Source organism: Passer montanus, unplaced genomic scaffold (genome assembly GCF_014805655.1).
Source record: "Passer montanus isolate IOZ18808 unplaced genomic scaffold, ASM1480565v1 scaffold32, whole genome shotgun sequence".
Taxonomy (NCBI): domain Eukaryota; kingdom Metazoa; phylum Chordata; class Aves; order Passeriformes; family Passeridae; genus Passer; species Passer montanus.
Window position 1 is genome coordinate 5,650,101 of NW_024367930.1, and position 14,221 is coordinate 5,664,321.

Sequence of the window (14,221 nt, forward strand, 5' to 3'; positions counted from 1 at the left end):
CATTTAAATTCCTTTGCTGAAAATTCAAACTGTAAGCAGTTTAGGCCTGCATTCTTAATAGAATTTTTTCAGGGGTATGTTTGTGACTTAAATGTTTAAACATGGATAGAAACCATTAAGAATATGTACCTGTTTCAGGATCCAGATGTTTGTTCTTTTTGCTCTGTGACTCAGACCACAAATAATAAGCACAACTCAATCTGTTCCAACCTTTATCTTCAAAAACAAACAAGCAAACCAACTCAGGAAAATTTACATGATGAGCTCTCCTTTCAATTTACATTTATTATCCCAACTTCCTTGCTAAGACTTCATCTGAACATAATGTGTTACGCAAAATTCTTTAAAGCAAATGACATCCAAGTCTGAGACATCCACAATATTCATTTTCCATCCTGATTCTGCATGTAGCTTTTTTTCTCCTTCCTCTTTTTTAAAGCCCAAACCCAACCTTTAAGAATTACATTTCAATATTCAAATTACCGCATTGACCTATCTTCACAGGATATTAGAAGGAACATATAGAAATCCTGTCTGAAAGAACAGCAACTTATAACTGTCCTATTTTTTCCCAGATCTTTATGCTAATCCATTAGAGAAACCACCTCCAGCAGGAACATAAGGCATGACTAATCATTGCTTGAATTTAACTGAGCTAATATCTACTTATAATATAGGAAATAAAGGCAAAAAGCAATGCAGTGAATCTGATCATCTGGCTGCTGTGGAAATAATTTTCTTTCCGAATTCTTACATTATGATGGGTTTATGTAATATAAATAGATTCTATCTGTTTACAAAGATAGCAACCCCATCTCTGCTGCAAACAAAACTAGTCATATTGTAAGTAAAATATTCATTTAAATATATTGCATTGAGATTTTTAATACATGGGATATCTTCACTTAAAACATTTTTAAGGCAGCTTCAAAGCAAAACTGATGAACAACTTCAGGTAAATATCTTCCTCCCCTCTACCTGGAGCAAAATTTTTCAGTCATATAGGGGATAAAAAAACCATATTTTTTGTTTACATGTAAAAAAACTAGGTTTCATCCAGAATATATACGGTATGTTTCAATAACTTATATTTTCAGTATGAAACAGCATCTTCAAAAAGATGACAAGTAACAGTCACCTTGCAATGGCTCTCTGAAAATAAATATTACCTATACAAAATGCGGGAATAACATACAGGGCTATTAAGCTTAGAATATTTGTGCAATTTTTTGACGTGACCTTTTGTATAATTAAAATGTAAAAACTACAAGAGTGCAGACTGAAAAATATTTTTAAATATTAAAAAAATAAAATGTAAATGATGTATAATGTACAAATAAATGAAATAATAAGCAAAAAATCTGCCCATATGAAGGAAACTGTGTTCATAAAGATTCTATTAAATTTTTTAAAAAGTTGTCTGATATACCTATATTCACAGCACGTTCTCAAATGCCAAGTCAGATTTAGTAACAAAACCATATAAAGAAACATCATTTGGATGCACAAAACATTAAGATAAATTTTTTTAACCAATGCTGTATGAATAACATTTATAATTTTTCTTATAGCATGTGATCAAATAAAACAGAAAAACCAGAATGTATACATTGCTAATCTTTTAAGTAATGTTATGTACATTTTATTGCCAGTATATGCACAATGGTAAGCATAGAACTATAAATACACAATGTAATTAAACAGTAGAAAACAACAAGGATGTTACACATAACAAAGGAAAGAAGGAGGAGATACTATTTTCTTCATGTAGCTGCTAAAAAGGGCTAGCAATGAGTTATGACAGTCTTGGGTTTAAGTCTTTACATATATTTCTACAACTTTTCCTCCAAATAAATCTCTGCAATGGCATTGCTTCTTTAATAACCACGTCTTAGCTCTTTCTATCGCATTCACTTCAAACTAAAGTAAAAACAACCTTTCATGTTAACTACAAGCATCTGACTTAATTTTTATTAAGTTTTGTTTTTCAGGGTTCCTAGCAGGTAAAGTATGTAAGTAGTTTCTTATGATATTTGGCTGCAATGTTGAAGAATAGAGTTTTGAATACACCTTAAGTGATAATTTGGAAAAAAAAAAAAATTTTCTGTAGATAGTTTTTCTATTGGGTGCTATATGCAGCAGCTCAGTCAAAATTAGTCACCCTGAAGAGGTAGAGAGAATTTTAGCCTAGCATAGATCATCATCCTTGGCACCACTATTTTCTCTCTTCTCAGGATACACTTCCTTCAACTAGACAAAATCACAGTCAAAGGGAAAATAACGCCAGGAAAAAAAGTTCCACTATTCCTGGGAAGGGCACTGTTTCATCCCATTTCTCACTTAATTAGCTTGCTGCTTATATAAAAGAAAAAAAAAGGGAAAAGAAAGAGAAAAAAAAAGGAAAAGACAACATTTAGGGACACATTTACTTATCTTTGCTCTCTTTCCATTATCAACTTCATAAATACAAAGAACCATTATTCACAATATACTAACTCTTTTTCAAAAATGGAAAAACAAACCCTTGAAACATTTCCACACCTTAATCCAGATGGGTCTTGAGGATGCTATTCAAGAAAACCATGCAAATAATTTGGTGCAGCTTTTCCTACTCATCCAAAATATATATTTTTCTTTAAATTAAAAGGTGGCGAGATCCATAGCATTTGTGACTATTCCCCCCTCCCCCCATTTAAATTCAATGCAGAAAAATCTTGGTGCTTTTCGGAAGGTAAGGAATAAATAGTTTTCTGCACTGTTGTCATAAGATCCCATGTGAGTTACAATACAAGACTACTTGTTCCAGCAATTAGGTTGAGAGGAAACATTCTAGTGATAAAGATAAATACATACTGAGCATGCTTGGGCAGAGCACTCCATTCTGAAGCATCCTGCTTGAAGAACGAAAGGTGACAAGGATGGTTCACGTCCATCAAGTGACCATGAACTCTGCTGCTCACCAGCAGGCTGCCACACTGTCACCAGCTCGGCAGTGCTGCCCTGGCAGGGCTGTCTCCCACATTAAGAGGTACTGGTTGTACCAGTCCTCTGCTGCGCACACGAAATTCTTATTTATGCAACAAACATACAACCAATGAACAATATCACTGTGACAGAACTGGATCGATCCAGCTTTCTTTTTATAGGCATATTTCTCAATCTCCAGAATATCCCAAACAAGCTGTAAATAAGATGATGAACCACCAACACAGTGAACAAGTCTCACTGCAGTTCAGACTAGTTCAGCCTTGTTTCACATCACTTCTTGTTTCTAGCAAAGGACATGATGCTCAAACAAAACAGCAATAAAAAAGTAATGTTATCTGCAGCTGAAGAAAAGCAACAGAATTTATATTTTAACTTCTGAAGCTTAAAGCATACCTTTTTAATTAGCATTAAAGAAATCATTATTTTTAATACAGTAACACTGGCAAAAGTTAATGGGAAGACACAGAGGATTATGAACTGGGTAACTGATGGATAAGATTATTTTAAATTTTTATTCTGCTTTGATCAACTGATGTTAATACTGTTTTTCTTTAGATTTGGAATAATTCTATTGCAACAGTCTCATGCAGGCTGAGGACAGCCACTGGTTAAAGAAAAAAAAACCCAAAACCCTGAACAAAAGAAAAATAACAAAAGAAAGGGGAGGAAAATAAACAAAACAAGAAAAAAGTTCCAGAAGTTGCATGTTAAGGATTTTCCTTTCACTGAAGAGGGCCTTGCCCTTGCTTTAGGAGACCTGGTTAACTCTTGTCAGCTTCATTAGCTTTGTCCAGACATATCTGCTGCTGTATCCCCTGCTCCAGAGCCTGTTTGTGCACGTTTGATGTAAAGGTTCAATAATTTCATCTGCAAATTTAAACCAGAAATTAACTCTGTTTAGTATTTGCAAGCTGTAGAGACTAACCACAGAAACAGTACAACAGAATAGACATTAATCCTTTTTCTTTTCCCTAAAAGCAAAATTGTACTTTACATGGTTATTCAAAAGGAACGTACATGCTAATGAAAACATCGAAGTAGAATTTGTCACAAGGAAACTGCTCAAGCTTCTCTAAATAATATGATATAAAGTAGCTAGATTAAGATAGATGGATTTTTTTCCTCCAATTATAATGCTTTTCTAAATATGGTAGTGGTTTGGGTTTCTTTATCTTTTAAAGTTACTGCTGAGGTTTAAGCCTCTAGTCAGAGTTGCCAATACTGGTATGTACTAAAGCTTCCACTATTGTCTAGAGTCACTTTAAATACAATCACTTCCAGAGACTTTTTTTTAAGTTTTAAAGATAGAACTGCCTTATTCACAGACACACAAAATTAATTGTCCTGTTTTACTCCCAAGGACAAAGAGATTCACAACTAACATACAGCTGTTTAGATGCAAAAAACTGCATGAAAAAGATGCCAATGAAGTCATAAATATCCTGAAATAAAAAGGACCAGAGACTGGTTCTTATTATTTCAAATCAGAGATACTGAAAAGAATGGTGAAAGCAAAATAACAAGGAGGAAGAATAAATGGAACTGCTGTATGTAACATGGACATACTATGCTCCCTGTTTTTCAATCAGAACTTGCATGGAAACAAACAGAAGAAACACTGATAGGAAAAGCCTGCTGAATACCACCATTATCACAGCATACAAGGAACTGACTGCATTAAAAGTAGTAAGAAACAGTTTAGTAATTATCTTTACACAAAAGTTTGCACACTTGCATATAAAAGACCTGTGGACTCTCAGTTTTGAATATTTTACAACGAAGGCGTATTAATACAACTGACAGTCTCTTTCAAGTATACTCTTCTTTGAAACTTTCTGGCAATGGCAACCAAAATGCAAACACATAGATGCAATGATGAGCAAAGATTTCTTTGAACAGTGTCTTTTACTTACTTTACTGCCAGTGAGTTGACTGAGATGTGGTTTAAGTTCATCACCAATTACTGCATGAATGGCTACAAGGCAGAAAACACATGCCTTACGAACGCTGCTCTCTGAATTATCATAACCCTAGAAAGCAATAAAATTTACATTAATACCTTATCAGTTAATAATTAAAAGCCCCAGAAAGCTACTTACTATAATAAATACATTGAAGTCTATGGTAAATTAATGCCAGTGTAGCCCAATGAAACATTCCAACAAAAAACCAAACACACAAATAAAGAGCATGCAGTTAAAAAGCAGACTGCATATTAATAGCCATTGATAATAATTTTCCAAGGTGAATTTAAAACCCACACAGTCCTGTTCATAAGTTAAACTGAAAACAGAGGTGCTTCCATGCAACAGGTGAGCACATAAGAGAACTTTTCTAAATTATACAGCTATTTACTTAAAGCAAAAGACCATTCACAATTTAGAGCTTCCTGACTGAATGAAGAACTCTCTTAAAAGCTAAACACTCTTTTGCTAACCCTCATCTCATTCTTCAATTATTTTTGTTTCTTTTGCCATTTTTCTATCACTCCATGCCTGGCTGTCTCACTCAGACTCCATTCCCAGTGGGCCCCTTCTCTGTCTCTATTTTCCTGCAGATGTATGACTGGATCACACTCATTAAAGATAGAAATCTGCAGACTGAAGATACCAACTCTAAAGAGTCTGGATCTATGAAGAAAAATAAATGTCTTCTGGTTCTTAAAATGATAATACGGTGGTAAAATTTTCAGTTTTAAAGACAAAGAAAGAGAAAACTTGGATATTCTTCTTATTTTATTAAACTTTACAAACTGCTCTTTTCTCTGCCTCCCAAAAGCCCCAGCTGATAAACCCCTACAATTATACACAAAACACAGACAATTTCACATCAAATTTTTTATGTAACTTGGAAAAAGTTACAAACAACAAAGAACTATCTTAGAACTGGAAGTATCCACCAAGCTTACCTATATAACCAGGACTTTATATCCTACTGAGATTTCCTGAGTCCTAATCATGGTTATAATTTAGCTCCCTGCTAATCAAAGAGATTGTTCCCACTACTGAAAGTATTTTGGGTCAAGGCAGCCATCAGACAAGTAAAATCCTTCATAAGAACCAAGTGGTACTGTTTTAAAAAAGTCTTTGCAACTCATATGTATACAATTTCTTTTTATTAGTCTGTTTTGTTTCTTCTTTCTTCTCTCCTTACCTGTATTAGACCTGGCACAATCTCTGGTAAAAGCTGAGTAAGGGTTTCTTTAGATACTCTTTCTATAACTTTTGTCTGCATTTTGATTGCAGCCAGATTAGTGGGGTAATCTGCGGTTTGGATAATTGGACAGAGAACTTTGATGCACTGATCTGGGCTAATGGAAATGGCCAGCATGGAAGCAGCTTCTTCAGCAGATCTCACCACCTATTGAAAGAAAAAGACACAGAAAAGTGATTTGTGTAAGACTCTTAGTCTGCGGTCTATTTCCTGGCAGTAAAGGTCTTGTGCATAACAATTTTCTATCAAGACGTCTGCAGTATTATAGAAATATGTAAAGAGTTCAGCCATTGGGCATTATTTTCTAAAACCACAATTCCTCTCAATATTCTGTGGCTACTATGCCCTTGGCAATACATCAGTTTTTCAAACCTGCTTGTTTAATAGGATCTGAAATTTCTATATTCTGCATACCCTCCAACCACATATTGAAATATCACCTTTGTAAGCCTGTTATTTCTTGTGTTGCCATTTGCTATTGCTTGTTAGGTCAGAGATCACTGATAAAACATGCTTTGACATTCATTTCAAAGGTGTGTTTAATGACATGCCTGGATTGGTAACTGTAGAATCCAATCAAGCTGTTTTTCTTCCCCTACAGTTTTGAAAGAGACTATGACAAGATAGTACTTTAAGCCCAAAGAACATGCAGAACAAGCAAAATAAGCATAATTAGGGAGGACTTCAACAGGTACACAATCTCAAAACACAAGGGCACCACAGAGAAAATTAACATCTGATCTTCACATTGGTGCTGTGGTGGCATCTGCCATCTAACAAGGGGAACCACTGTACAGAATGAGCGGTACACAGTGATGTACAAAAACCTTCAAAATTTTCTCTCCATCTTTTACTCTCTCACTCCTAACACGCAAAATGATGAGAGGGAAAAAAGCACAGGAACAGACAAGGAACAATGGGGAAATGACACTGTAATAAATACAGCATATGAAACAAATCCAGAGAGCACAGGGAAAAGAGAACCGAGTATCAAATGAGTGATAAAGTCATGGATGGGAGGAATTACGTTGACTTCAAAGCCTGAAACTCCACAGTAAATTCCACAAAGTGCCCTTGCATGGGGAATATGTAGTCATTTAGTAATAAACATGGATTCTTTCAACAGCATCAGTGACACTGATGTCGGAAACTGAATATTGGGTTCATTATTTTATCTGTGTTTCCTACATTTACATGCATTGTCCTTTATTGTGTATGCAGGTATCACAAATAACTGAGCAAGGTTACATTCAGCCTTCTCCTGAATCCCCTCTCTATTCCTGGCACAAGCACCTCCCCCACTGACATATTCTTGTGCATTTTCTCTTAACACCCCATTCAAAGCCACGCTTTCAAATGGAGCAGAATGGAAAGGGTTGACAATTCCTTGTCTTGTTTAGTCTCATCTCTCAACCATAAACCTCACTGCAATCCAAAAGCTTGTTTTACATCTCTAGGACACTTATATTCAGCTTAAGATGCCAAACAAGGAAAAAGCACCTTTCAATTATTCCTTGAAGTGCCATGGTTGTTGGTTACACAGACCAGTGGGATGGCACCCAAGGCAATTGTTATTAGGGATGATATTAACCATTCAAGAGTTTTTAGAACTGCTGAGTTGTTTTTTTTCTTGCATACCCATGTGAACTAATAATATCATTTTTATTAAACATATAATAATATGCTTGTTATTAAAAAAAAATTACTTCCTCAGTAAGAACTGATTATTTCACATTTTCTGGACAGCTCCTTCATTTTGTAATAATTTTATAATAATAGAACCGTAAACAAATAAAATAACTGATAACTGACCTCCTTATGAGGATCCTTATGTGCTTCTAAAGTCTTCATGATTGTGAGCTCTGCATAATTCTTAAACCTTGTTGGCTGGTTTCTTAGAATTTCTCTTAGGACTTTCAGTGCCAAAGCTCTAATTGCATGCTAAAGATTCAATATTAAAATAAATGAGTTATGCATCTTTAAACAGACATATGCTTTTAACATTTGTTCAGCTGCTGGAAAAATCTTTAATAATGGAAAAATATCTGATTATGCTTTGCACACATATACAGGCTCAATCTAGTGTTAACAAATAAAAGTAGGTAAAAAATCTCTTCAATCTTTTTTTTTGCAGAAAATTCAGGTGACCTATCATAAATACACTACTAAATTATTTTGACTTATCTATGCTACCTAGAAGTTAAGTTGCAAACACAGGTGCTGATAAAACCATCATGCAAATAAACACATTTTTTACTTTTTCTTTATACAATTATTTAAAAAAATCAAACAGTGTCTTTTTGATCCTGAGTAAATTCAAAAACATGGCCTTTATAGATAACTATTGCATAGAAAGAACTCAGTCTCTTCACAACTAGTATTACTGTATTTTAGAAACAAATTTTTAAATGCTTTGCCACGCGTGATGTTTTGATATTCCAAATTCATTCAGGGGCTGTAAACAGATAAACTTTGAATCTCAGTGCAAAAATGTTTCATTCAATCTAATACATCAGAATCCACAAATAGGAATCCTGCAGAAATTAAGTATCACTGATGTCCTTTTGACCATCAGAGGAATTGGACTTCATGGCATTTTTGTATTCCCACAGTTTTTTTTCCACCACTAACTGGAATTTGTGCCCTTTCTACAACTCATACAAATGTAAAAGGTACTGAAAGTAAGCCATATACTATGTTAACATTCTTAACTGGATGTTTCTGAATTTACCTCTTTATCTCCAAGCGTTTCAAGCAGCAGAAGAAGTATTGTTTTGAAGTGCTCATCCCAAACACCAAAAGACTCTTCCTGAGTTAACTTCATGAGCTCATACAGGGCAGCCTTTCTTTCTTCAACTCTCTCATTATGGTTTGATAACTCTTTCAGTAGCTCTGCAACCAGATCAGAATGGTCCATGGGAGGCTCTGTCAAAAAGGAATGCACAAACACAGTTACTGCAGACAGTAATAACAGTGCCTCTTATACAACTAAAGGATATATTCTAGTATGACTTGCTCATCTTCAAGCATGCTTTTGTTTTTTTCCCCACATTTGCCTGTAAGAATTGCAGTTTGGCTACTACATTTTCAGTAACAATTCAGCCAACACTGCTGAACAAGCTTACAATCCCTCCCAAACCCCTACAATGACACAGCAAAAGCTCCCTTGCAGCCTTAGTCTACTGTAGTTTTTAGGCTTGCAGCACCCACTAAGTACTCTCTCTGCATCCTTTTACAGCTGATATATACATGGGACATCTTTCCCATATGACTCTTCCATTCAAGATGAAAAAAATTATTTTCTCTGTTAGTATTACAGAATTGTTTAGACTTTTGTAAGCCATGATTCCACAATAGCTAGGTTGCTAAAACAAATGGGGGGGGGGGGGGGGGGGGAAAGTACAATAGTTCTTGGTACAAAAGAGCTGAAATAAAGGCAAACCAGGGCTATTAGCCCCATAGATCCCAAAACCAATTCATTAAGAGATGGCTCTGGATTTTAGTTTTTATTAGAGAGGATTCCATGATAATGGAAAAATACATTATTAATACAACCTGTATTTGTAAACACTGGACTGCAAACAGAGTGATCTGCAAACCATCAAGAAACTTAAATATGGTCATAATGAAAACTTGAGTATCAACTTGAGTATCTTTAATCCATCACTGAGACCCATTTAGCCTTTCAGAAAGGGAAGTATATAGCTTCCATCTATGCACTGAAACATTTGAATAAATTAACAGAAATATGCCTTTTCCTAAGGTGAAAATCTGGAAGTTCTGGCATACAATGCAAATGCATTGCACCTTTCCTGAAATGACTGCATGTATTAACTAACACATTAAATACATCCTCCGTAACAAATTAATTATATCATACACTGAGAAATCACAGCCCTTGAACTTACAAATGCTGTACAAAGCACTTTTTAAAAGAAAACAGTAAATGCTGAGTACTACAGAATTAAATATCTTTAAATCACACATCAGCTACTGTAAAAATCATGCTGGTTTTGAACCCCACATTCCTATTTGTATTCTGTTTTGCATGAATAAATAGGAGCGCCAGCATCTGAAAGCAAACTACAAACACTTCTGCTGCCTCTGTATTAATGGATGATTAATGTTTGACTAAAGGGCAGACTGAAATTGCATTACGTCAGTTATTATTTAAAGGAGATGAGCAGAATGGACAGTCATTTTTATGGAAGCAAGATGATTACTTTTACTGGCAGCACTCCTATACTTGCTCTACCAAACTGTAAGGATTATAGCTATAGCAAATCCAATTTCAGGGAATGCATATTGACACTTCATTAGCAAAACTACTCTTATCTGTTTAATTAAAGTATTTTCACCGTAGTGTCATCTTAAATGTATGGATGGAAGGGTTAAAGAGAAGGGAAGGTAATAGCCATGTCCATGCAGGAATAAGGGGAGGAAAGAAGCTCCTGTAGTGGACTACATAACTGAAAAATATGAAGATAACCAAGAGGGATGTGCCTCTTCAGCTTGTCTTTTCCGTTCCTTTGTATGACTTATCACCCAGTATTTAATTTCCAAACATTCTCCAGGTAAGAATGGAGAAGCATAAAAGAAGTTATGTTCAAAGTCTATTCTCAAAATTTCTTTTTCAGAAAGGAAACACAACACAAATGAAGAAGAGCAGATGCAACTCCTTCATTTGAATGAATTAAAATATGCATTAGAGAGAAATAATTTATGAAGAACAGCTCTTATCAAACCAATCAAATAATATCCTTTTGAGAAGACAAACAGTGTAGGGGTTAAAAAGGAACATATGTAGGTATGTCCTGAATTTAGGAAAGGTTTTCCTACTGCCACTCACAGCATCTTAATATAAAAGCTGCCATCATGCAAACATGATGGCCAAAAAAGCAAATAAAGCAGGTGCAAAACTTGATGTATCACTTGCAGGGTGACTGGATTATAAAGGGCTTTCTATTAAAGCAGGAGGATACAAATGATGTCCTTGCTTGGATGTGTGCAGAGCCTGGTTCCGCTGGATGCATTTGTTAGTGCTACAAAGGAATGTGGAGCCAACTTAGAAAATCTGTAGATGACATCACTTTAGGAACAATCACAAATGTTCTGAAGAACAGAGTAAGAACTGAAAATTATAATGTAAAATCAAAGGAATGGTCTGAAAAAAAAAAAGCCAAGTGTAAGGCAAGACACAGAAGCAGAAATCTTAAGCCCATGTACAAAGTGGGAGGTAAAAAGGAAGATGTTTGCAAAGTGCAATCCATGGAAGTAAGCTGAAATAAATAAGCTTCTTTGGAGAAGAGCACTGTTTTTCAAACAGAGACTGTGAACTGCTTTAAAGTCTGAAAATGACTTGGAGAGCCAGGTTTCCCTCTGCTTCAGATAAAGATTTTTGGGGAAAAAACAAAGTGCAAGTGGTTGGAAGATTTAGGCAGTTACTCTGAAAACCTTTTTACGTAAGAGAAGCAAAACACTCAATTGTGAGTTATGTGAGGCACACTGTGGCATCTCTTCCACAGAAAATTTTCGACTGCCAGACAAACCATCTGTAAAATACAAATTCCTGCCCCAGTGCTGTTAACAAGACTGTAGGAGCAGCTAAGGTTTTCCCACCTAGCCTTGTATTTCCACATCCTTCTGTCAGTAATGCATGACAGGATAGCTGGGAATCCAGTACTAATGCAACTTTGTGTCAGGAACAAGCAGCAATTCTGTGGCATTTCCAAAAACTGATAACTTATGTCAAATTAGCCATTCAGATTTATGGGGAAGTGTGTAACTCTCAACAGAGGAGTTGTAGGTACAAGGTATTTTGCCAATGTATCCTTTCTCTTGCAGACTTTTTGCAAATAATCCCAGTGAAATTCTAAAAGTAACACACAAATAACAGAATGTACATGATACAACTAAATACTATGGGTGAACAACACAGGAATGAAAGCAAGTACTTCATCAAAACCTATTAAAGAGCAGACCTAAATAATGCATTGCACTAAATAATGCATTGTCCAACCAGGACAAACTCATACTGGACGGGGATGCTTCACTCCAGCCAGTCCTGAGTTGTTACAAAACTGGATCATGCTGGCACAGCACAGACTCCATCTGGTTTAATGCAATACCCAAAATTAAGTTGTCAGAAGGTAGGAGGCTTCTCCCATGTAAAACAAGATCCCTTAATACAGAATCTCGAACATAACCTGGCTCTGTATGTGGATGGCAAAGCTATTTAATTATTAATATGTACATGACATGATTTGTAAAACTGTGCTTTTCCCTCAATCTTTTTCAGAAGATAATACCTGGCTACACTATGTGCTTCTTCATGATATGTAAGAAAAACAAAAAAAAAATGCACCATACTTGGATTTAGTTTTGATTCGATGCAAACTTAAAGCCAACTTATAGGATAGATGAATAAAACACCATGTCAAAAAATAACTTTGTTTTTCAACTGTTTCTGTAACACATCTTTTGCAGAATGACAAAACCAAAATGTGGAAAGGAGATGATTACTTTGTCCCTTGCTATTAAGAAAGTGCTTACTTAAAAACTTGATCTATAGCTGAACAACAGTGAATACCAGATTATGAGAACTGCTGACTATTAATTAAAATAATGGTAGTAGTGCTACTTTGGAACCTTCTTAACACAGAGATATAAAAAAATTACCTAAAGATATACGGAAAAATATAATGAAGAAACTCTGGAAGCCAACAAAACACCAACCCATGTTCCTAGATTTACATGGGCTGGATGAACCACATTCCTGGTAAAAAGCTGGTTTGTTTTTTTTCATTTAAAAATAATGTTTAGTCAATAGAAAATGCCAATGCCATGTTTCAAATACAAATATATTACTAACAAAATACTTAATCTTTCACCTAATTCCCAAACCTGTTTGATCCAGTTTTACTTCCTTGTTGTAAATTTTTTCTCCACCCTCCTGCTTTAAACTTCAATCATAAAACAATCTGGTAAGTAAATTTATACTGGCAATACGGATAAAGGATGTGCTTCCACAAGTATACAACATAGTTCAGCATTTCCTTCATTTTTACCCTTAGTCTCTAGAAATACCAGGTAATCCAACAGTGTAGCTCAAAGAGATGAGTAACAAATAAACTAATTCAAAATATATCATTTGTAAAAACCTCTCAAAGAAGTGATACATATCTTCCAAACAATAACTTCAGAAGCTGAACTCCCAGATAGAAAATCTCACCATTTTTCTTCTAGCACAGAATGCAATCTGAATCTTACCATCAGGAAACTGCTCTGCATCATCATCAAACATGGCTTCTTTCAAAGCAGATTTATTAAATGCACTGATACCATCAGAATAATTGTATGGGTTGTAATCTCGTGAGCGTGGAGAAGAGTGGGGAGGCATCATGTTGAGTAATGACGTTTTGTTATCCAGAGCTGTCCGACCCGTATCGCTCCCACCACTTCCTGCTCGCATGTCCACTATTCCAGAAGCACTGCAAATCTGCAGGAGAGGAAGTAGCACATGAGCATGTGTGAAATGCACTCTTACACCTTTCCGTTAACTACATCACTAATTCATTTATGTAGCAAAAATGTACAAATTCCAAAATGCTTAGAACTTTCAAACTAGCCTTCAAATAAGAAGTCTTACTTCCCTAAATGCTGCTTTCCTTAAAAAAACCAACCAAAAAAAAACCCAGAAAAAAAGGAAAGCATATGTTGTCAAAAAAAATCATAAACCAAAAATAGTTGTATTTTATCTTACAAGTCTGATGCAAAGTGATAAAAAATGTGTTTAAGCATATAAACAGTTGCCAAGTTCAATAAATCTTACAGCCAAAGTTCCACAGAAACAGCAGTCTTAAATACTGCATCTTAACAGTATACAACACAAGTTGTATACAAAATAAAACAAAACAGTCAGAAAAACATATATTAGGATACAAACTTCTCAAAAAAATAATTTCAGCTGTTTTGCAAGATCACTGATTTCTAAATTGCTAACATGTTAAACACATAGACA

General features: G+C 35.1%; 1 protein-coding gene across 50 annotated transcripts in view; it reads right to left on the reverse strand.

The window, feature by feature from the left end:
• Positions 1 to 201: 201 nt before the first annotated feature.
• The window catches only part of CLASP2 (cytoplasmic linker associated protein 2), a 147,117-nt gene continuing 133,097 nt past the window's right edge, over positions 202 to 14,221 (reverse strand). For 44 of the 50 annotated variants that reach the window (XM_039715288.1, XM_039715287.1, XM_039715279.1 and 41 more), the window contains 6 exons: positions 13,471 to 13,699; positions 8,933 to 9,126; positions 8,014 to 8,142; positions 6,142 to 6,348; positions 4,902 to 5,018; positions 252 to 3,855 (listed from right to left, as the gene is read on the reverse strand). In XM_039715288.1, the coding sequence (XP_039571222.1) occupies positions 3,769 to 3,855; positions 4,902 to 5,018; positions 6,142 to 6,348; positions 8,014 to 8,142; positions 8,933 to 9,126; positions 13,471 to 13,699 (963 nt within the window). In that variant the 3' untranslated portion in view covers positions 252 to 3,768. Of the gene's footprint in view, positions 3,856 to 4,901; positions 5,019 to 6,141; positions 6,349 to 8,013; positions 8,143 to 8,932; positions 9,127 to 13,470; positions 13,700 to 14,221 lie in introns of all 50 variants that reach the window. The other 6 variants (XM_039715289.1, XM_039715291.1, XM_039715293.1 and 3 more) reach the window with 1 other exon arrangement.